The sequence below is a fragment of the Labrus mixtus genome, chromosome 3 (genome assembly GCF_963584025.1).
Source record: "Labrus mixtus chromosome 3, fLabMix1.1, whole genome shotgun sequence".
Taxonomy (NCBI): Eukaryota; Metazoa; Chordata; class Actinopteri; order Labriformes; family Labridae; genus Labrus; species Labrus mixtus.
The window spans coordinates 25795338-25818672 of record NC_083614.1 but is presented as its reverse complement, the minus strand read 5'-3'; the positions used below and the strand labels follow the sequence as shown (position 1 = coordinate 25818672).

Here is a 23335-nt window from a genome sequence, read left to right as displayed (position 1 = left end):
TGCTGTAACTTTTGAAAGATGCCACCTAATGAGAAACAACTGAGCAGTTGGTTCACAAGATGACAGTAGAGGGAGCCAGGCCGCAGCTCAGAGAATGAGTCATCTGACGGCCCACAGGTCTCTGAATGATGCCCACAACATAAACTCCTGGGAGAGGGCTGCTTGTGGGTGAACAGATGAAGGAGACAGAGAAGCTTTTGTGGGATTTGGGCAAAAGAAAAACAATTCTTTGTATTTCTGATTATGAAGTCATACGTGTTCTCTGTATACGTTTATGCAGAGAGAAAAAAAAACAACACTTTTTTCGACTGTAGCTGCTTTGCTTTAGAATGACGTGTGTTTTTTGCTGGTTTTGGCCTCTTGAAGGCAGGGTTGGTAATTTCCTAAAGGTACACTTTTTAAGATTGTGGTTGAAATTGTTTTTAGGTCCTGACAGAAATTAATAACTCATGTGCTCTGAAAAAGGAACAAAGAAAATCTGTCATGTGTAGCAGTTGTAAGCCTGTAAAAACTTCAACCAATGTCTGCCACGAGGTACCAATCTGATGAACCAATCACGCCTCCCCGTCTCCCTGCTCATTCTCTCCCCCTTGCCCACACTCAAAGCGAGTCACCAATGACAGAGTTTATACTGTGAGTTTACTCACCGCTGAATGAGACATGAGACGATGTAATCTCTACACAATGCAAGAGATGAGATGAGGTCCGCTTCTGGAGCAACTGTGCTCGTGCATGTAAGTGAGGGGGCGTGGCTTTTGAGGGAGCACAGAGGGGAGGGGTGGGTGTAGACGGAGCACTGAGCGGATGCTACTTTCAAAATCATGCTAGTTTTCTAAAACAATTACCAACCCTGCCTTTTGATGTTAATTTGATGCTTTTATTTTGAAGGATGAAATATTTCCAATAATAACTCTCATCCTCTCTAAACTCATTCAGGTACCTGTCTGACCTGCACGCTCCAGGCGACCCGGCATGGCAGTGCATCTACGCTCAGCACAAGTGGATCCTGCAGCTCATGCAAAGCTGCAGAGATGAGTTCATCAGTGGCCAGAGAGGTAAGTTCAAACATGCTGGATCACTCTACACAGCGCTCAGATGAGGCTCTGTTCAGCCCGGCTGCCTCTCAGCTGTACCCGCTCTCTGCCTGCATTCCCCGCTCCGTCACCACCCCTCCCCTGCCTGCTCTCCTCGAGGCCCGCGTGTTTATTTTTACATGAACGTATGAATAAGATGAAAGTGAGGGAGCATTGGTTTTGGAATTTGGGTTTCTGGGGCTTGACGTGTTACTGCACACGCACACACCGTTTCTTTCTCACTCACACACTGCTTCACAGATGGATTGGAACAATTAACCCCAATTAAGCTGTTCCTCTGTTAAATCAGCCGACAGAAAATATGTGAATGTGAAACCGTCCGCTCAGGAAGAACAGTGATTCAACAACCATACTTAGAAACACACACACACACACACACACACACACACACACACACACACACACACTCCTACACCCTTCCTCGCACAAAGACACCCATACAAATACATTGTGAGTGGGTGGCTGCTTCACATAGTGCAGCTGGAACATAAACATGTCTAATGCTAAGGGTAACAGTGGTTTCCGGGGCTCGGGCTTGATGGATCTGGGGGGTAGGTTTGCTCCCTCCCTCTCCACAGTTAAATATCATCTTGATCATCGTGTCAGGGATGGCCCCTTCCTCGTCCACGCATGCATTCCTCAGCAGAGGAACACGTAGCAGGGAGAGTCACCAGCGCTCACATTTTTTACTTTTGAAAACATTTTTTATCTGTTTACACAAACAAATAAATGTCCTTCCACACATTTGAGGGGATTGAAAATTGTGACATGCGGGAAGAAAGCCACAGGTTGGACCCGAACCCAGGCCACTGCTTGGAGCCTCCTTACATGGGGCGCTACCTAGCCGTCAAGCCATCAGCGCCCGTAAAGGTCCCTTTTAAGGAAAATGTAAATGTAGTTTTATTTGTAATAATAATAATACCAATATATATTGTGCTTTTCTAGATACTTGTAAAGGTGTCCTAGTGAGTAATTTACTCAAAACTTAACACAATTCTGCTCACTTATAGACTGCATAGAAGAAAGAAAAAAACAACTTCAGATTATTTATTGTTCTTCTTTTTTTTGTCCCTCCCTCTCTCTCTGTTTGAGTCTTGAATGTATCTAGAAAAGTGAACCCCAGTTTTTTTTTTGCTCTTGAGCAGAGAGTACATCTTCCATCTTTTTGTCCACACACACCATGCCTCGTAGAGTTCTTGTCAGTCTGACACTCGACACATGGATGTTGGAACCTTTTGAGATGTTATTTGACCTCGCTGATAAACACATAAGACATTCTATGTTGTAAAAAAAAACATGAATTTGCTTGTGTAGCAGCTGTTTACAAAGGAGAGGAGAGTCTTTCTTGGGGCGCGTGGTTGTAATGAGGCCTGTAGATCTTACTACAGAAACAAAAAGCATTAGAGTCCAGTGCTGTTCCAGAGGGCGTGGTTTTGGTGCTCGTATACAAAAACAACGAGGATCCCATCTGAACAGTTTAATGACTAGACTCAAACCCAACAAGGTTTCCGAAAAGTAAACTGCCAACCCTTTCTGCTGAAGACTGTCCGCACATACTGAGGTGGAAAGGCAAAGACAGAAAGATGTGCACCGTCTTCCTGTTGTTTTCTGTCATTTGTTGCCACAGCAGCAGCAGCTGTCTCCTGTCCCCTCTCCTGCCACACAGACAAGCCCCTCCATCTCCATTATTTCCCCACACACACACACACACACACACCTGGTAGCTATTTACCATCCCCGCTCTTTGCTGCTCACCTCTCGCCCAAGTTCGAAACCCCATGCCTCTTGAAACATCCCTCCACCCCTGAACAACCACCATCATAAAACCACATCCACTGCATTCCCCTGACCCCGCTCTTCCTCCCCTCCCTCCCTTACCCCACCTCTCAAATTGCCAGAATCCCCCTCACTGGTGCCTCACGGCTTACCCTCTCCGCTTGCAGCCTCCTCTTCCTCCTCCTATCACATCTACCAGCTCAGTGTTGTTTATACTTCATCTTTTAGGCTGTTGTCAGCATCGCACGTGGCGGGATTATTCCTCTGTGCCATGAAACATCATCATTACTCGTCATTTTCACCGTCTCTTGTGTTTCTCACTCCACAATATGAGAGCAGAGGCCATTCTGGTGTATTATGATTTCATTCATTATTCTGTAAATTGCCTTAAAAGTGAAATAGACCCATCCATCTCTGTAAAAAAAGCAGCCTATTTTCCTGCGAGGAGGAGAAAGTTGCTTCCGTATGTCTAAACACTCCCATCGTTCCCCCGCTCGGTGCAATCTGACTCTGCCCGATTCAATTATAAAGTGCAGTAACTCTTCACTTCCTGAGCAGCGCTTCTTCTGCCAATATCAATACAATTAGCAGGACGTTTTGTTCGTAGGAAAATAGGTTTGTCAGGGAACATTTGTCTGGGAAACGGGGGGCGTGATTTCAGGCTTAAGTCTGAACCAGTGTAGAAAAAGGTGTTAACCATCTTACTCTCTAATCATGTGTTGGCATCACTGTGACATTAACTTTTACTTTTAACCCCCAAAGTAAAAACAAGAACTTTACTTTGTTTTGCTTCTTATCAGTTAAAACTTGGGAGGCTGTTGGTTAAAAAAGAAACAAATTAAAAGATAGTTTAGTTTTATTTTCTCTTTTTATGTCTTTAAAAGATTCTGAAGCTCCTTTTAGTTACATCCCTTCGAGCCATCCAGGCTTTCTAAAGGGATTACAAAAGCATCCTGATTTGGTAGTCATGATTCAGCGACTGTAAAACTTCAAATAAAAGACCATCCCAACTTAAGTCCTTATCCCTTTATTAGCTAGTAGCTGCAGGTTTTTGACAAACAAAGACAGCTCTCAATCAGACGCCCCTCTGCATTTAGTGCTGATTACGATTGCAATTCCTTAAATTTATTTAACAAATATAGAAGAACATTTGGCATGCATATGTACATGCATTCTGAGAAGGTCTTATAACCTCTGAGAAACTCACAACACCCAGCTGAAATCACTGCTTTTTAACTTCTATTTTTATTGCTATTGTGTATTTCTGTTTACATGTAAGCATGTAGAGAATCTTTTTTATTAAAGGAGACGCCCAACAAATTTTCTTCACACCCTCCGATGACAATAAAGGAATTATTTTCCCCCTGTACTCTATAAATGTAATGAAACGCTCCGTGCATAAAGCAGACTTTTTATACACCACCAGATGCCTTTACTGGAATCAGACCTGCACTCACAGTAGCTGAACCATCCAGCGTCACGGCTCTACTCCATTCAAAGCTTCTCTGCAGTACCAACATGAATACAGAAAGTGATAATTAAGTTGAGCTTTATAGATTATCATAAAACCTAATATCACAGTACTCGACTGAATCAATATTTTGTTACACCCCTTGTTGTAAATAAACAACGTTCAAACAGGAGTCAGTAAGGTGTGTGCGTGTGTTTGGAGAGAGAGCAGGCGTGTGTGTGGTCGGGGTCGGAGACCTCTCGGGGAACAGGAACTCATCCGAGCTGCAGAGAAGCTCCAGACCCCGATGAGGAAGTGAGCAGAGGTGACACACATTGTTTGACTGTCTTCAGCACACACATGCGTGCACAGCGGAGCCAAGGGGAAAAAAAAAAAAACATAGCGGCAGAGAGAAGAGCGCTTACACACACTCGCACCTAAACCGTCTTGTTTCTTGTGCATTCAGAGGAAGGCTGACACCTGGATCAACAGCAGCTCTTCTCCCTTTAAAGAAGAGTCCTGCTCAGATTCAGAAGGCGTGTGTGTGTGTGTGTGTCAGCGTGTGTGCGTGTAAGTGCAATGTGAGAAAGCTTCGAGTGTTTACATATAATCTGACTCAATTGAGAATTTCCTTACATTTTCTAGACTGGATGTCTGTGATGTGTGCACGGCCAGCTCAACCGCATTTGCTCCTTTTGCTCGGGGATTTCTCAATACTTACACACTACATTCAGCCTGTGACTCACCAGTGCACTTCTTCTCTCTGTGTGTGTGTGTGTGTGTGTGTGTGTGTGTGTGTGTGTGTGTGTGTGTGTGTGTGTGTGTGTGTGTGTGTGTGTGTGTGTGTGTGTGTGTGTGTGTGTGTGTGTGTGTGTGTGTGTGTGTGTGTGTGTGTGTGTGTGTGTGTGTGTGTGTGTGTGTGTGTGTCAGACTCAAAGAGTTTTGGAAATGTGGCCGGTCTGCTCCCCTTCGTTTAGACAAACTGCATGTAGGCGTTTTGCAGCGTCGCACAGAGTTTCATTTTCATAGTTTGCTCCCCTTTACGACGCCGTGATGTTTCACTTTCATTCCTTTTTTTGGTCAACTTTCACCTCTTCTTATTTTATTCTGGAGTAATCTGGTAGATTTGTGGAAGTGTTCTTATCTCATCGGCCGAGATAGGAGTGTGTGGTTGCAGGGGGGGAGACTTTCTAAATGGGTTGCAATCTCAAAGCTTTCTGTTGCCATCTAGTGGAGCTCTCTCCCTCTCTCTCTGTCTCTCTCTCTCTCTGGCCTTCATGATCAGACGTGAGTGAGCCCAGAGTGGCCGACGTAAACCCACTTCACCCCGCTGCTCACAAAGCCCACCGCTCTGTTTCCTCACCCTGGAAACAACGGGACATTCTCTCAGCTGTGGGCCACGGCAGAGACGGATCAGAACACAAATAAAGAAAAGCCGAGAGGGGCGAGGGAGGATTGTTTGGTGTGAAAGCCCGCTGAGCTTATTGAGGAATGTGGAATTATGAAAATGGCTTATTTGATTATTTGATATCTGAAGTATGTGTTTCTCTTTCCTCTGAGTTCATTTCTGCTCTCTCTTCTCTCCCCCCCCCGTCCCCCCGTCCCCCGTCCCTCCCCTCCTCTCCCCCTTTCTTTTTGTCTGTCAGAAGGTATCGGAGCCTCAGGCCTGGAGGGGGATACCCGTCCGTCAGCCCTCAGCAGACTCGGGCACACGGCTTCTCTGAAGAGAGGGGGCAGCCTGCGAACACCACGACCCAGCAGTGAGCACCGCAATCACATCACAACACACCCACACACACACACACACACACGGTGTTCAGGAGGGGCTTCCTTGTCTGAGGTTGAGCCACACTCCGAGGGTGTCATAGTTTGTTTGTGTGTAACACTTTCTTGAATGTATAGTGCTTACGGGAATCACAGTATGTCAGCATCATGCAGCGTAACAGAACTGCATCGATAAAAACACTTGCTACAAGGTGTGCCTGGAAGTTAAATACACTGTTCCATTTATGATTATTTGAATTACAGAAGTCCCCCAATGACATTCTAGTACAGTGGAGGCAAAATTGTCAGTCTGTGAGTTAGTTTTTGATACGCTGTGTGTGTGTGTGTGTGTGTGTGTGTGTGTGTGTGTGTGTGTGTGTGTGTGTGTGTGTGTGTGTGTGTGTGTGTGTGTGTGTGTGTGTGTGTGTGTGTGTGTGTGTGTGTGTGTGTGTGTGTGTGTGTGTGTGTGTGTGTGTGTGTGTGTGTGTGTGTCGTTTGCAGCCTGGCGGTTCGAGACCCCGCAGCAGGTGCAGTTTGTGGAGAAGCTGTCCGACGTGGTGATCGGTCAGCTGCCAAACTTCTGGAAGCTCTGGATCTCTTATGTCAATGGAAGTCTGTTCAGTGAGGTAAATTCCTTGAAAACGGAGAAGTTATAAATGTATAACAGCAAAGGAAAAAGGAGGTAGTTATTCGCACATCGTTTTGATGCAGGGCAGTGCAAAATCCGCAGACTGAGGAGGAAGAGAGGCCCACACACTCGCTCAAATGACACAAAAATTTAAAATTGATCACAACGTTTCTTCAGGTAATAATTTTTGAGCAACCTCTGCTCAAAACGTTGAGACATTTTTTCATTTTGTTCATTGTCATTTAGTTCCGCTACACTACGCATACTATAATCTTAGCGAGTGTGTGTCATCATAAATTATCTCGTTACACGTAATATAAGCCACCATCTCCTGACAGATCCAGATAAACATCATATTTCACTTTTCTTAAAATGAGATGTCATGTTTTATTTCAAGAAATGTAACAAGTAAATGTTCCTCGCTTTACTGACAGATTTTATTTATTTTTTTGACTCCTAACAAGAAACTCAGGCCTTGATTCCTTTTGCTTGTAGTAGTTTTATCTGGATCTGTCCGGTGAACAGTGTGTTTAAGTGTAATGAGATATTTATGACCAGAAATTAGACAAACAAACTCGGTTAGATTTGAGTTCTTGCTGGGTAATACTCTTTCCCCCTTGTTTGGAGCTGATAGTGGGTTCATCTGAGGTGCCCAGTATTTGGAAGAAAGAAAAAAAAAACAGCAAGTGAGCAGTCTTCAAGTCCCTTCAGACAATCTCATGAACATGGTGTGAATACAAATATTACCTGTAGAGATCGGTAACAGTTATGGAGGAGGTTTTGTTTGGTCTCGTTCTTTAGATTTATGATTTAAACCGACTATCTTGAAAAGCGTGGTCACAGTAAAACAAATTTAAATAAGCTAATTAGATTCTATTTTGGGGATTTTTCCAGTGACCCTGTTTGGTTAGATTTCAATTAGGGTTTCAAAGGGGTGGAAAATTTCCGGTAAATTTTCAGGAAAACTTTCCATGGGAAGTTAAGCTGGGGAATTTTGGAAATATTCCAAATCGGAAACTTTCCATGGGAATTTATGGGAATTTATGGGAATTAACTGGAAATTGAGGGTAATTCAATTGAACTGTATCATATCCAAACATAATTATAAACATTTTGTTTTGTCATAAGCAGACATCCATGCAAAATAATACAATTAAAAAACATTTGAAGATGTATTTGTAGAAGTAGAACTTCTATCAAGTTTTAATTATTTTATTGAACAAGCAATTCTTTCATTGAAGAACAAAAACATGAATGTTGAGTTGAATATTACTCATACCCCCCCACCCCAACCATTCAAAAATTAGGTAAAGTGCAACCCCCCCTTCCAAAAAGTCCCATTTAAAAAAAGTGAATGTAGGGGGCGTGGCCTCAATAGCCCAGCATTGTGCTTTGTGCATGTGATTGAGGAATAGCATAGATATTAGAATATTAGAAGTGTATTTGCATGAAATCTGGTTGTTTTAGTCAAGATTATGCTAAAATATATGTTCCCCTACTATATTTAAGTTCCCTGTTAAGGGCCAACCTTCAGTTTTGTTAAATTCCGGGTTTATTCCCGTTTATTCCCATAAATTCCCGTTAATTCCCATGTAAAGTTTCCAACTTTGAAAATTAACAGAATTTTGCAACCCTAATTTCTATCAATCTTTATTTATATGAATATGAATTAATGAAAGGTGATGCTTTTCTAGCATTGAAAACAAAAGATAAACAAGAACGGAAAAGGTGTCGGCTGAAGCCTAAGCTCCTCTTCTGTTTCCTCGTCTACCTCGACATGTTGTCCCCCAAAGAAAGAAAGAAGCCAATGAAGGAAACTTAAAAATCTTGTAGTTATTGACCAATCAATGCAATGTCCCTGAATGATCTGCTCCAGTCACATGATGATATGAAGCATTTCTGTTTCTTGCTTTTTTTTCTGCAGACTGGAGAGAAATCTGGACAGGTCGAAAAATCCAAGAAGAATGCCCGACAGAGACAGAACGACTTTAAAGTATGTGTCACTGAGACTGTTTACACTGAAGCTTTATTTTGAGACGACTCACCACAGCTGTTTTAGGAATAAACACCAACTGCAGTAAACCTGTTTTATAGAAAATGATTGAGGAGATGACCCATCGGCTGGTGAAGCTGGTGCGTGGGGCCCTGCTCCCCTCCACCCTGCCACAGGGGGAGCTGAATCTGTACGGAGGCTGGGAGAACAAGACCGAGCTCACTGGAAACTGGCTGACGCAAATCATCCACACCGTCAGGTTCTCACGCCCATTGTTTGAACTTGTGTCTTTTTGAATTCATGCAGCTCTCACATCGTAATATACAGGTTTCCAAATATCCTCCTTCTCTTTCTGTAATGTTTTCCTCCTCTGCCTCATGCTCAGGGCTTGTCACGAGGCTCTGTCTGCTCTGGAGATCCCTAACGATTTGCTGCAGGTAATCCAGGATCTGCTGCTGGATCTGAGGGTCCACACCCTCATGGTGACTCTGCTGCACACGACAGAAGGTGAGCAGGAACAGAAAGGGGGTGACAGCATCTTTCAGTGCAAGAGAGGTAGAGCTACTAGGTAATCAATTTATCAAGAAGTGGCAAAAAGTGTCAGATTCAAGCTTCTTAAATGTGAACATGTTCTGCTTTTCTCTCCTCCTCTAAAACAAAAAAAACTATCTGACAATCTTTGGGAAAGAAAGAAGCAATAATACACACACATACTGTCTCATTTTAATAACTGTAGTCGCAGCACTAGTCATGAGACAACTGTAAGTTTAAGCATCGTTGAGGTGAAGTGAGAGAAGAATGGACTCCTGCTCCTCCTCTTAAAGAAAGGAAAGTCTTACAAAGAAGTCTGACTATAAATGTGAGTCAGTAGAAGCACCAGAGGTTGGAAAAGAAATAGCTAATCAGTCACTCCATGCTAAGTGCTAATGCTAGCTCTTTAACTCAGTAGAATGCCAAATGGAGCAGCAAGAAATTAAGCCAGTCTCACAGATCACTGGAGTAGATCCTGAAGTACATCCTAATTCAAAAATAGACTTTGAATCCATGAATCCAGAATTGTTTTGAAGTGAAAATAGATTCTGAATCAAATATTGACCCCATGAATTGGAATCGAATCGTGAGACACCCAAAGATTCCCAGCCCTAATAAGCACAGTGTTGGATTCTGAGCGTTCTGCCTCTGGGCACGTTAACTGTTGAAGTGGCATGTGAGGCTGAGAAGGACAGGAGGGTGGTATGTTGTCGTCTTTCTCTTGCCAAACTTAATCAAGCTTTAGGTGTCTGAATTTAGAAAATAAGTTCATTACACTGACAGCAGTAAATGGCAGCTGTGGCTCAGTGGGAGAGTAGGTCGTCTCTTTAACGGAAGGTCTACACTTAACCCCTAGTTGCTCCCGCTGCTTCATCTGCGGCGTAGGTATGTGTATGAAAAGGATGAGTTACTTCTGATGGTCAATTTACATAGCAGCCTCTTCCATCAGTGTGTGAATGTGGAGGTGTGACCTGCGCTGTTGACTAGAATCGTACTGTACAAGCTCAAGTCTTTTTTACCATATATACAGTAAAAGAAAAGTGTGCATGGTTCCTTTAAATGCTTATGATATATGACAACACATTTATAAAAATCAGCACCGTCAAAAATAAAATAAAATGGGTACAACGTTTTTAAAAACACACGTAGCCGTCTTCTGTTAAGTTTCTTGTGTAATTATTGGAAACATAGCATTTTGGGGCGGCAGTAGCTCAGTCTCTAGGGATTCGGGTTGGGAACTGGAGGGTCGTCGGTTCAAGTCCCGGTGTGGAAAAAAGTATAGAAGTTGGTGAGGTGCCAGGTCTCTTCCTGAGTACTGCCGAGGCACCCTTAAGCAAGGCACTGAACCCCCAACCGCTCTGGCATGCTCCCCACTCTAACATTTCTCCACTGATGAATGTCCACAGTTCCTGGTTGTGCATGTGTGTGTATTTCAGGCCTATGTGTGTGAGAAGCATGTCTCTTAATAACAGTATAAAACCAGAATTCCCCCTCAGGGATTAATAAAGTCTGTAAAATTAGAAAAAGGTGCATACAAGAAGCATGTTGTAAGGACTAGTACCTCAGTAAGAAGACTACATTTAAGACACCATGTTGTTGTTGTTTATTCTGCGCTCCTCCATCGAGCTCTTTGGGCGATCTCTGTCCTCTACTGTCGTCCTTTCTGCTCTCACAGCTTCCAGGGTAGAAATGAGGAAAGTGTAACGAGACTAATAGCAGAAGTACTCAGTTTCATTTGTGGTATTCATGGTCATTTTGAGAAGAGTGACTGGTTTTCACTTAACATTCCCCACACTCACACCGACAGAGTTACCATTATATATTATGTTGTGGTTTTCCTTCAGAAATGTTATTTCAATATGTTCATATTTGTTTTCTGTTCTTGTGTATTTACCTATTTAGGGTATTTTTTTGCTATTTTATGACTTAATGTGAGTGAATGTTTGTGACTGCGCCTCAACAAAAGGTCATTTTCTGTCACTATGTGATAGACAATAAAGTTTGTTGAATCTTGAATCTTTTCATCTGTAATACAAGTTTAAACCGTAGAGACGTTTGAAGTGTTTTTTTTTTGCTCTCAGATGTCAAGAGGCTGGCAGAGAAGGAGGACTGGGTCGTAGATAATGAAGGCATCACCAGTTTGGTAAGGATGTGTTATTTACCAGTCTGATAGACATCAGCAAATGGTCACTAACACGTCACGTGCTCTCTAAGATAAACATTGTGGTAACACAGTGGTACTTTAAATGAACATTTTTCACTTTCTTGTTGTCAGCAAGATTGACCTTTACTTATTTATTTGCAATATGCATTAAGGATCACAATGATTCAAGCCTGTGCCAGCACCTCAGGAAGAGCCCGATTGGGCTTGCGTTCTATATTTTACTCTTTCCATCATCTGTCCAGGGACTACAGATAGAAATCAGCTAGTTAGCTCTGGTACAAAGCGTCTTTTCTCTTGTAAGACTAATGTTACTGTGTACACTGTCCCTGATTCAAATAAACTAAACTATATAAAGTAGTTTATCTTTGGAAGCCATAGTGTTGCGAGTCTAGTTGTTTTTTACGTCTCAGCAACTGAATAAGTCATGTGTGTGTTAGCTGACCTTTGCTGACCTTGTCTGACCTTTGCTTTTGCCCAAAAAGTGTCATTTAAAAAAATGCAGCACTGATATTTTTGTGTTTTCCATACCATTAAAAATCCAGGAAATGTTCAATTATCTTATTTTTTTGTCATTTCATTCCTGTGCAATGTGTTTCCAACTCTTACAGGTTGCATGCTGACCCCATATGATGCTGTCACACGCTGCACGATATTTTCAGGATCCTCTTTTAATAATCTTTGTGCTCTTGTTTCTGTCTCTCACTCGCAGCCTGCACAGTTTGAACAGTGTATGATCCAGATGCTGCAGTCACTCAAAGAGCCGCTGGAAATCAAAGCCGGAGAAATCAATGTGAGGAAATTCTGTCACTCAGAAAATATCGAAGTTATCACATGATCCTATCATTCATGAAAACTGTCTCCTACTGACAAAAGCAGTCCTGATACTGAGATGAGCCTCTGTTTCAGTGATTTCATATAAAACTGTGCTCACTCAAAGAAAACATCCATGATGCTGCTTTTACTTGGGATGAATTCATGAACAAACTTCATCCTAAAATGGATCAAAAGTAGAAAGAAATATGAGCCCAGATACACAACTCCTCATGTCAAGATGAAACATAAAAAACCTGACCTGATGTAAGGTAACCCTGAACAGGACCATACAGCTGTTCTGATGTTGTGTGTCACTGTCTCCTCCGTCAGGTGCTGCAGTTGGACCAGGTCCAGGACCAAGCTACAGAGCTCAGCGTGGGCATCATGAAGGTACGATTTCAACAAAACACACAAACGATGGAGAGCAGTGTTTAACTCACTTGGTGCAAAATTCAAGAAGCTAATTGTTTTTGATTCACAGGTTTGACAACCAAAGACAGACTGCTTTGAAATGTAGTCTCTCAGATAGAGATTTCACACTTTCAGAAAACTCCTGAAGAACTCCTGATATTTCCCTCTGGAGCAGTCCTCCTGAAATTATCTAGATTTTTTCAGGAGTGCATATGTGAAAACAGCTCATGTAATGAAAGATGAAAAAAAGAACACATTTACTTTGAACTTTGCAGACTCAGCATGCCACATTTTTTTGTTTTCTCTGGCCACAACAAGTCCACACACCTCAAACTTCACATTTCTTGATGGATAGAAGTGTCGGCTCTGTCGAGAGAATATATATTTGTAAATGTTTTATAAACAAGGCAGCGGCTTGGGCTGTTGACGTGTCTCTTGTGGCCTCTGTTTCTCTACAACATCTCACAGTTTAATCCCATCATTCAGTTTGGCACAGACTGCAACTAAGAATTAATTTCTTCCGTTACACTCATGCAACAAATGTCCTCAATAACAAGAATCAAATAGGAGGGATCTTGTTGGTGTTTTTCACATTGTAACTGACTCATTTGTCCGTTTTCTTCCATCAGGTTTTCATCAACTGTCTGGAGCAGCTGAGCAACAAGACAGACAGAGACGTTGACACATCTCTGTGAGTGTGTGGTTCAGTTTTTTTTTTAATCTCTGATCACTGAGCGCTTCACTGTGAGACTCAAAAATACTTCTTCTGTGTGCAGCAACATGTCGGTGGACCTGTCCTCTCCGGATCGGTTTCCTGGGGTTCAAGAAGGCTTCAGTCCGACATCTGTGAGCGTGATGTCTTTTCTTATGTATTATTATTTCCTTGAAACAGTTTGGGGTTAATACACCTGAAATACCACATCTGGCTACTGCCAGCGTTACCAGAGCGTGGGCCCTCTCCTCCACACAACCACACAAACACATGTGTCACTCATTCAAACCACCAAATGTTATCGGGCTGTTTCCTGGTTATGGACAAGAAGCAGATACGTCCTCATTTCCTGTAACTTGTTTGAGATGCTAGTGAAGGAGGCAAAGTGCAGGGGAGGGGGGAAGAGGAGGACGAGGTGTAGGAAGAAAAGGGTGTAGAGAGCTTCTGGTAAAGGGAAATGGAGCAAGGTGCAGACGGGGTTTCCCCCGCTCGAATATGTATAGCAGGGTTCAGGCAGACAAACATGAAGGAGCGCAGATGACCAGAGTTAAAATTGTTTTTTCTCATCGTATTGACTAAAGTGTTGGGCGAGTTTTAGAACTTCAAAAACCAAAGAAAACAGTCCCCGGCCGGCATCGATCGATTGTTATTTGTAGCCCGCTGGAGTGTCTTATCTTGTCTGTGTGGTCGTATCAAGGGTGAAAAACAAAACGCTGCCCATATCGACATCAATCACGGACATCAAAATGTAGGCTAACCTTCCTGTCACCTTCCACCATCAGTCTTTGTGTTGCTCGCGTTCATTTGAAGGCGGACTCGTGTTCTTTGTACTGTTTTGTTTGTGAGTGCCAATTTGAGTAACACATCTTTTGAAGCCTTCAGAAGTTGGAAGTTTTAGAAGATTAGAAATGTGTTATGTTTTTTGATATGTGAGAAACTGAAGGTATCTGATGGTGTGAGATGTTAGGCAGTGAAGGTGTTCTTACAGAGTGAGCGGCTTTTTCCAATGAAGAGCTTTTTGAAAAGTGAGAGGGTTAGGCCGTGTTCACACTTGACTTCTTTTTTCAACTGCCAGCTCCTTTTTTACATACAAGCCTATGGAAAAAGGAAAAAGGATGATGCCTTTTCAAAAAGCTGCGTGTCCGCTCCTGTCCGTTACGGGTCCGTGCACCCTCATCCGTCAACACCCACCGGCTATGTTCTCAGTCTACAGCATGGAGAGCACAGCCGGACAGCTGGAGTACGGAGACAAAGGAATTTCCGCGGTAATGTTACAGATTCACTCGCGACAGCACAAGATAATACGATGTTCGTGGTATAAAACTCAATACAAACCTTATAAACATGTAAACAAACACACAAACGGTCGTTTTTCTGAACCGGAGTGTTTTATTCTGAAAATAAACCGGATGTTTTAATGTTGTATCGGTGTCTGACTTTCCGTCCCGTTTGTTCTTTTCTGTGCCCAATTGATGCGTCGTGGTCCGGCCGGCTCTGGCACGGTTGCACCGCAGACTAGATCCCGTTGTTAAGGTTACAGAACACTCGCACATAAGCGCTCAAAAGGCGCTGAAAGCAGCGCTTTTTTCTGAAAGAAAGAAGTCCAGTGTAAACACGGCCTTAAATTGTGTGGACTATGTAGCTGGATAGTGAGCAGAGGTGCTGTTTGTCAATAGGAAAGGCATGCAGCTGCTTGGGGCCCCAGGCAAGGAGGGGGCCCACAAGGGCTGACACACTTTTAAACCACAGCAGTGATTCAGAATGTGCAAATTTTGCAATGACAGTAGGATACCTCCCTAAGGGGACCCCATCTGACAGCACTCCCTCTCATTGCCCTGCTAAGCTTAGTATGCATTTTAAAAAAACCAACATTTGTCAGTGAAAGTGACTGAAGGAAAATGAAGAGGAATTATCTGTCTGGGAATGAAAAAAGAAAGAGAGAAAGAGGAAGACGAGTAAGCGATGTGAAACTCTTGATGAACGCTGGTTGGAGGGGTCCCCAATCAATATTCTGCCTAGGGCCCCTATAATTGTCACTGATAGTGAGTTCACTGGCGTTTCCAGGAGACATAAAGACATAAAAGTGCTTTTTAAGGTTAGATTTACAAACAGGCAGTGTGGGGGACAGATGAACATGTGGAGGTGAAGCGTTCCAAGCTCCGGAAAAGGCTCGGTCGCTCCTTGACCTCGGGACAGTCAGAAGCAATTGATCGGTCGAGTGTCTGTGATGAAAGATGTTTTTTTTTTTTTTTAAAGGTCCAAGAAGAAGCCAGCAGGTTTAAGTCAGTGATAAGATCTAAAACGCACAGGGAGGGAAGCTCAAGTAAGGGAGAGTCGCTCTTATTTGCGTTCAACTGTTAACCCATTTAGAGCCGATGCAGAAGCTGGTGCATATTGTTGTTTTTTTGTTGTTATTTAATGATGATTTTAAAAAGGAATGATCTTTAGTGCAAAGGCAATGAGTTAAAGAAGCCAATGGTTTATGCTCTCAAATTATTTTAATTGTATGTCTCTATCTGCTGCAGAGGTTGAGAAATAAAGATTTTAGTAAATGATGCAATTCTGCAAAGTTTTTTTCTGAAATTCCCTCAGGTTTTGGGATATGGTTTTCAAACAATACAGAGGTTTTAGAGGTTGTTTTTTGAGGCGGCATTAGGCCTAAACAGACGAACTGCTGGGTTTTTGAAAATAAGGACATTTTTCTGGGCCAATCAGCTTCTAAGGGTTGTTTGAATGTGAAGACATTAAGTGTTAAGAACATGTATTTGTGTGTGTACAGGAGCAGCGCTTACTCATCATCCTCAGTAACTGCCAATACCTGGAGAGACACACCTTCCTCAACCTGGCCGATCACTTTGAGAAACACAACCTCACGGGCACCGAGAAGATCACACGGGTCAGTACAACGCTCTTCTTAAAAAAGCTCTGTGTTAAGATTTCTTTTTTTTTTTAAACTCAGCTCTGTCTCGCAATGCTGATGAGAAATGTGTCATTAAAAAAAAACAAAAAAACAAAGTTGATGACAAATGTCCCTCGCTGTCTTCTGAGCAGAGATATGACTCTTAGCTTTAGAAAGAAAAAAAGTAAAGGTCATTGTCTTTAAGGCTCAGCTCCCCATCAACCTCCTTTCTCTTCTTCACACACACACACACACACACACACACAGCCTCTGATGCACACAATGACTAAAGGCTGAATCACAATCGCAGTGTTCGTTGGTTTTCCAGTAAAAACATGTTACTTCCTCTGAAAGATTAATAACCTTATCTTGACCTTTTGAGAGATCAATATCTGAGTGACAGCTCGTCTAGATTTAATACACTCAGATATCTATCAGCAATGACGAGAAATAGTCAAGTAGATGTAGGGAAAAATGTATATTTTATCGTTTCATTAAGTATCGATATTTCTATTATATTAATACGAAATATGCTTTTTTTAGTTTTTAATTGCTTAAGGGGTTACACAATTCATTTTGAACAAGATGCGATGTTAAAACTTCCTGCTTTAGTTCAGTCGTCCGTACTTGTTTGTGTTCAGTTTAGTTCGATTAGGCTGAAATACTAACAGTTCAGATTGAGAGGTGCATGCAGCCTCTTAAAGGGTTTTACTTTGATCACAGTGTTGGTCAGTCTGTGTGCTCGACTCTGATTGTGTATAAACAAAAAGACTGAAGAGACTGAGGATGTTTTCTTATTTGACAAAACAGTTCCTGATTTAGTTTAATTTTGTGGACATAATATGCAGTGAAAAAGTTACCGTAAAATCCTGTATATAAGACGCACCTTGTTTTTGAAGGTCTCTCAGAGAGAAAAAAAAACCGTTAAACTGTCTTCCTGCGTGACAGTATGTATCGTGTTCAGTAATGTCAACAACCGGCAGATTCTGTGCAACTAGTCGATGATCCATAATGCTGCTCCCCAACATGGAAGAGCTTTGAGAAACTTTGCACTGAGCACATGAGCAGAGCTTCAAGGTCTGCCTCAAACGGAGACTGTAGTGTCCCTCGATGTGGCTCGGCTTTTGCACGATCTGCTTTTTCTTTTAAAGCCATTAAAGAACCGAATAATCTCACAACTAATCTGAAACTTTGCGCAGACTTTCACACTTTCTCCCATGAAGTCAAAAAAATTGATTTTAAGGAGCCAGTCTCGTCAACATGAATTTGTCATCTCCACAACTTTTCTGAAATGTATTTTTAGAGGTGTAATGTTTGTGCATATGTACAAATTTCTATTACATATGTCGACGTGTGTCTTTACCGTTCCAGGTGAGTGTGGACGCCGTGCGAGAGCTGGACAGACAGCTGTTTGACGCCTACATCGAGCAACGAGCCGACCCCATCGCAGGCTCTCTGGAGCCCGGGATCTACGCCGGCTACTTTGACTGGAGGGACTGTCAGACGCCAACAGGTACTGCATGGCACAAGATGAGTGCACTGAGATGCACTGTGAGCGTGCTCAGCGAAAAGTCCTCAGTCGGTCTACAGGGGAAACTACCTGTGGCAACCACTAACTGACCCGAGTAATATCAGAATGTAGCCCCAACTGTCTTGTGGGATCCGAGCTGACATGTCTGGTGTGATCTGTGTTGTTGTGGTTCTCCTCTGCCGTGTGTGAAGTACAGCTCTTTGAAGACTTATTGTAAACACCACAGAGGAGGTTCTATTAGTCCCCCTAAAAGTGCCCTGGCCTTTGCGTTCAGCTGTGGGTGTGCAACATGTGTAAGCTGTGACTTTATGCTCGCCAGATGCAAAGCCAGGTGAATCTTGTATGCTCGTGTGGTTTACCTTAGCACAGGATGTGAAGCAACATGTCAGAGTGAATACGAGAGCCCTGGGTGACTCCTCACATTGGCACTGGCTCATTACTCACTTTACTTGTAAAGATGTATTGATCAGAAATCCTGCCTTCTTTTGGTTTTGCTCCTGCCGCTGTGAGTTTGTGTGTCTTGGCTGCATGTGAAACAGGAACACTTTGGACACTAAACCACAGATCTAGGATCTGATACTTTCACTTGTCGCACCCTTTGTTGGTGTGTGGGCGCTGCAAGACATTTAAGATCCAGTTTCACTACTTTCACTCTGTCGCTGTCTCTGTTTTTCACCTTTTTAGTTTGATTTAAAGTCAAACTTCCATCATGAGGTCACTTTTCTCCTTACAGTACAGTGTGATGTCCAAATAGTAGTGTTTAATAAAAAAGTCTTACACAGCCACCCTTTCCAGCTCTATCTAGTGACATTATTCCATCTTCTGATAATGCATGAAGTCTTGTCTCTGAGTGAACTTTCAATCCCTAATGACAGCAGTTCAGATAAACTGTTGATCATGAAATAAAAGTAGATCAAACACTTAAATTAACACTCCCTGTTCAGCTTTCTTTAACACAACATTATCACACTGCTGTGTCGATTAAGACCAAGCGGCAAACCTCTGGTGTTGAAATTTAAGCTGATGCAGAAGTGCAAAATCCTGCAGTTCCCTGAGTGTCCACTAGAGGCTGGCTGCAGAAGCACAGGAAGTCACTTACACACCCATTAAAAAAAGCAGTTTTTACAGCAGAAATTAACATTTTTCCAGCCTGGTACAAAAAAAACAAATAGGTCTGATTAGTTATTGTCATCACTGGCACACACTGACTTTTTATAAATGGCTCTGTTTTGATTTTGAAAACGATCCGTGTTAACCATAGTTAGCCACACAGCTGACATGATTGACAGGTGGGCGTGATGTTACGGTTCATCAAGAGGTTTAAAACCCACCTCAGCTCCAGCTCTCAGTCTGTCGTTAGGTTGACTGAAAGTTAGTCTGAGACAGGATTTCCAGCATGGCGGCTGCTGCTGATGAGCCTCTGGAGCCCCCTGCAGGAACAGATGGCTGACTCAGGCTTCGTCTTTCAGTCTTTCATGGAGACCTTCAAAATGTAACTCATTATTAATAACCTCAGCGTGGAGGTGGGGTGACACCTAAAGAATCAATGCTGAGGTGAACTGAAGCTGTTACTGCAGCGAGGAGTGAATCTGTGTTAGTTTGTTGTTTTCTGTGAGCGGCCATATGTTACCTTTCTTTAAAGATTTAATCCTGAAATATAAAGATGTGAAAGGGAATTTCTGGAGAGAGAGAGAGAGAGAGACAGTGGGGAATGACATGCTCGAGAGGAGCTACAGGTTGGATTTGAACCCGGGCTGCTTGCCTTGAGGACCACAGCCTCCATGCATGTGGCGCGCTTACTAACCACTAGGGTACTGGTGCCCCATCCCCTCTTTTTTAAAATCATATCACAAATGATGCAGCTGGTGATAGATCATTTCAAATAGATCTCATCATCTCTTCATCTCATCATGGCCCCTCTTCTAACTGAATCTTGTCTTCTTTTTCCCCAGGTGTGAGGAACTACCTGAAGGAAGCTCTGGTCAACATCATCACAGTTCATGCTGAGGTACAAATATGCAAACACAAAATGTGTCCCTTTTTGAAACGCTGCATAAACCAGATTTCTCTTTTTGTCTGCTCGGCCTCTTTTTTTTTTTTAACTCTTTTGATCTGCTACATTTCTGTATCAGGTCTTCACGGTCTCCAAGGACCTGGTTCCTCGGGTTTTGTCTAGAATTGTGGAGGCAGTTGCGGATGAGATGTGTCGTCTTATGCAATGTGTGTCCTCCTTCAGCAAAAACGGAGCCCTGCAGGTACACACACACACACACACACACACACACACACTCATAGTAAGACCCTGACTCATAACAACCCCCAACACTTGTCGGGGTTTTACCTTAATTTCTGATAAAACCCTATTTCTGCTCGAGCTGCCAACTGCTGACAGTTTATGAAGTCGAGCTGATTTCATCTTCGCTTTAACCCTTTTTTTTCACACACACACACACCCCCCCCCCAACCCCGTCCTCAGGCTCGACTTGAACTTTGTGCCCTGAGAGACGCCATAGCTGCATTCCTGAGCACTGAAAGCAAGTGAGTGCAACACACACACACACACACACACACACACACACACACACACACACACACACACACACACACACACACAGGAACTCACATAGTGAATATGCCCAGTGATTTATGACAGCGAGTGTCACAAACATAAATCTTTGCAGTCGCACATCCCTCACTACAATCCCTATTTATGTTACTTGGTGGTTCTGGAAAGGAAGTGAAAGTAATCTGGTTCTGCTGTGTACACCGACTGTGGTGTGTGTGTGTGTGTGTGTGTGTGTGTGTGTGTGTGTGTGTGTGTGTCTGTGTCTGTGTCTGTGTCTGTGTGTGTGTGTGTGTGTGTGTGTGTGTGTGTGTGTGTGTGTGTGTGTGTGTTCATGTAGAGGTCAGTGTACATGCTAAGTAGATACACACACAAACTGAACTGTATTTCCTGGTTTTCAAAGCACAGAGAAATGTGTCTTTAACATAAATGTTAAAATCACGTCTTGTCTCGTAGCGCCAGCTTCAAACTGGCGTTGGAGGGCCTTCCTCAGCTGCACAGCGGAGCCGATAAAAAGTGAGTCCCACCGACCCATCTCATCAAAAACAGTGTTTTCAATGAACTTGTCTTCCCCTTACAGGTCATTCTGTCAGGTATAGAGTGTGGTTCTACTTTAAGATGTTTTAGGGCGTTTGTACAAAAAGTTTAAGAATCGCTCCAGTTGATTGTTTCAGTCTGCAGCTGCTGAAAGACGCTGCAATGAATACAATATAATCCTATGGTGAAAAAGCCTCTGATCCAAGTGTGTGTTATTAGAAGACTCTGACAACCTCATGAAAATAATCCCAATTGATACATTTTTATAAAGAGTAAAATGCTTCTTTAGAAATCGTAGTTACTTAGACATTATTCCACTCTCTCAAAGGCAACAGACTCCATTGAGGAAAACACAGATTTAACCTTTCAGAACGTGGGAGGTGATAGTCTACTGCTCCCTCAATGTGGTAGAATATTGTTGTTACTTTGTGTAGCATAATCTGAATGAACCATTTAAAACACCAAAGTGACACAATCGCACAAACAAAGTGATTAAGGCCTCACTAGACTTTCAACTCCTGTGTTTCATGATGTATGATTACTGTTTCTGTCAATGGTGTCTGGTGCCATGTTACTGAAGGATCGCTTCCTGTTTCTTCTCCTGTGTTATTTTGTCAGATGCTTTAAATAACCTGTCTTCAGATGGCACCACTTCTATAGGACGCACTGTGATAGTGATAGCAATAGTGAGCATTTGCACCCAGGCACTGAGTAGCCGCCATTACGTCCCGCCTCCTGTCTGCTCAATGAGATAATATTGGAGAAGTTCTAAAACTTTTTGGACCTCTTCAGCCTGGATTATACGTCTGCGGCTAAACTACGCCATCGTGAGCACTACATACTTGTGCGTCCGTGTGTAATGCGTTCCTGTACTAGTTATATCTCCACATTCTCTGCTGTTTGTGTACAGGAAACCTCGGCGACTGAAACCGAGTGTATTATGTTGAAGTTAGAGCTAATGAGCATTAAGGCAAGGCAAGACAAGTTTATTTATATAGCACATTTCAACAACAAGGCAATTCAAAGTGCTTCACACAAGACATCAAAAGCATCATGACAGAGGAAAGAAAAGAAACATTAAAACATTTAAAAATCACTGAGATTATTAAATCTGAAAATATGTTCGAATAAAAACAATTAAAATGAAATTAATTGAAATAAATAAAGTAAAAATATAAAAAGTGAAAAGTTTCAGTGCAGAGTTAAAGTTTAAAATCTTATTAAAGCTGTTTAATGAAAGGCAGCTGTAAACAGGTGAGTCTTCAACCTCCATTTAAAGAGCTGAGAGTTTCAGTACACCTGCAGTTTTCTGGGAGTTTGTTCCAGATATAAGGAGCATAGAAACTGAACGCTGCTTCTCCGTGTTTGGTTCTGACTCTGGGGACAGACAGCAGACCTGTCCCAGACGACCTGAGCGGTCTGGATGGTTCGTAATTAATCAGGAAGTCACTAATTTATTTTGGCCCGAAACCATTCAGCATTCATATAAACCAGCAGCAGGATTTTAAAATCTATTCTCTGACAGACTGGGAGCCACTGTACAGACCTCAGAACTGGACTGGTGTGATCCAGTGTCTTGGTTTTGGTGAGGACTCTAGCAGCAGCGTTCTGGATCAGCTGCAGTTGTCTGACTGATGTTTTAGGCAGACCTGTAAAGACATTAAAATTAAGGGATACTGGACATGTTGTTGATGCTATCCAGCGGACTAATCAGAGGGCTCATGGTCTACTTCGTTTCAACATGTAGTTACATTTTTGAGGAGGTGAACGTCAGGCGACGCACAAAGGCGTCTGCGTAGGTACACGGCTACAACCTGCGGTGTATGCTACACTGTAGATTCAACGCAGAAATCTAAATCAGGCTTTAGACATTTAGCGCAAAAAAAAGAAGCCACTTAAAACACCATGAGTCCCCTCATAGGTTAATTAAACTTTTGTTTCATCCCCGCAGGTTGTTGGAGGAGCTGCTGAACAAGTTTAAAAGCAGCATGCAGCTCCAGCTCACCTGCTTCCAGCCGTCCTGCATCCAGCCTGTTAAGAGATAAACTCACCCTCCTATATCTACTACTACTACTCTCTCTCTCTCTCTCTCTCTCTCTCTCTGTGCAACCTCATCTGCATCTTCATCTCTTATCACTGCATTGTTCACTCATCATTTTTTTTGTGTCACTTTCAATTTCTGCCTCACTGGCTAAGACACAAATCTTATCTGATCTGAAAGAATCTGAATGAGTGGATTTCATTGTTACTGTGTAGGACAGTCCCAGTGGTGTGGGTTATGCTAATGACATGCAGCCACTCATGCAGCTAACAGACCGTTATTAAACAGCTAACAGGCTTCTGGGTCAGCATTGTGATCCACTCTTTCTGCTCAGACTGAACCCAGTCACATTAGTACGTATTGAACATTTAAAGTTGCTGTTCCTGTTTTGTACTCCATCTCTAACGCTAAATAAAGTGAGAAAGTTA

The 23335-nt window shown here is 42.6% G+C and overlaps 1 protein-coding gene across 2 annotated transcripts in view; it reads left to right on the top strand.

Moving 5' to 3' along the window:
- Positions 1-23335, top strand: part of exoc2 (exocyst complex component 2) — a 55061-nt gene extending 31726 nt beyond the window's left edge. Inside the window, exons 11-28 of one of the 2 annotated variants that reach the window (XM_061034267.1) lie at positions 937-1055; positions 5970-6080; positions 6586-6710; positions 8637-8705; positions 8807-8964; positions 9091-9212; positions 11318-11379; positions 12110-12190; positions 12544-12603; positions 13254-13315; positions 13401-13470; positions 16116-16232; positions 17607-17748; positions 19719-19774; positions 19899-20021; positions 20243-20304; positions 20786-20845; positions 22818-23335. In XM_061034267.1, the coding sequence (XP_060890250.1) occupies positions 937-1055; positions 5970-6080; positions 6586-6710; positions 8637-8705; positions 8807-8964; positions 9091-9212; positions 11318-11379; positions 12110-12190; positions 12544-12603; positions 13254-13315; positions 13401-13470; positions 16116-16232; positions 17607-17748; positions 19719-19774; positions 19899-20021; positions 20243-20304; positions 20786-20845; positions 22818-22911 (1693 nt within the window). In that variant the 3' untranslated portion in view covers positions 22912-23335. Of the gene's footprint in view, positions 1-936; positions 1056-5966; positions 6081-6585; positions 6711-8636; positions 8706-8806; positions 8965-9090; positions 9213-11317; positions 11380-12109; positions 12191-12543; positions 12604-13253; positions 13316-13400; positions 13471-16115; positions 16233-17606; positions 17749-19718; positions 19775-19898; positions 20022-20242; positions 20305-20785; positions 20846-22817 lie in introns of both variants that reach the window. The other variant, XM_061034265.1, reaches the window with a different exon arrangement.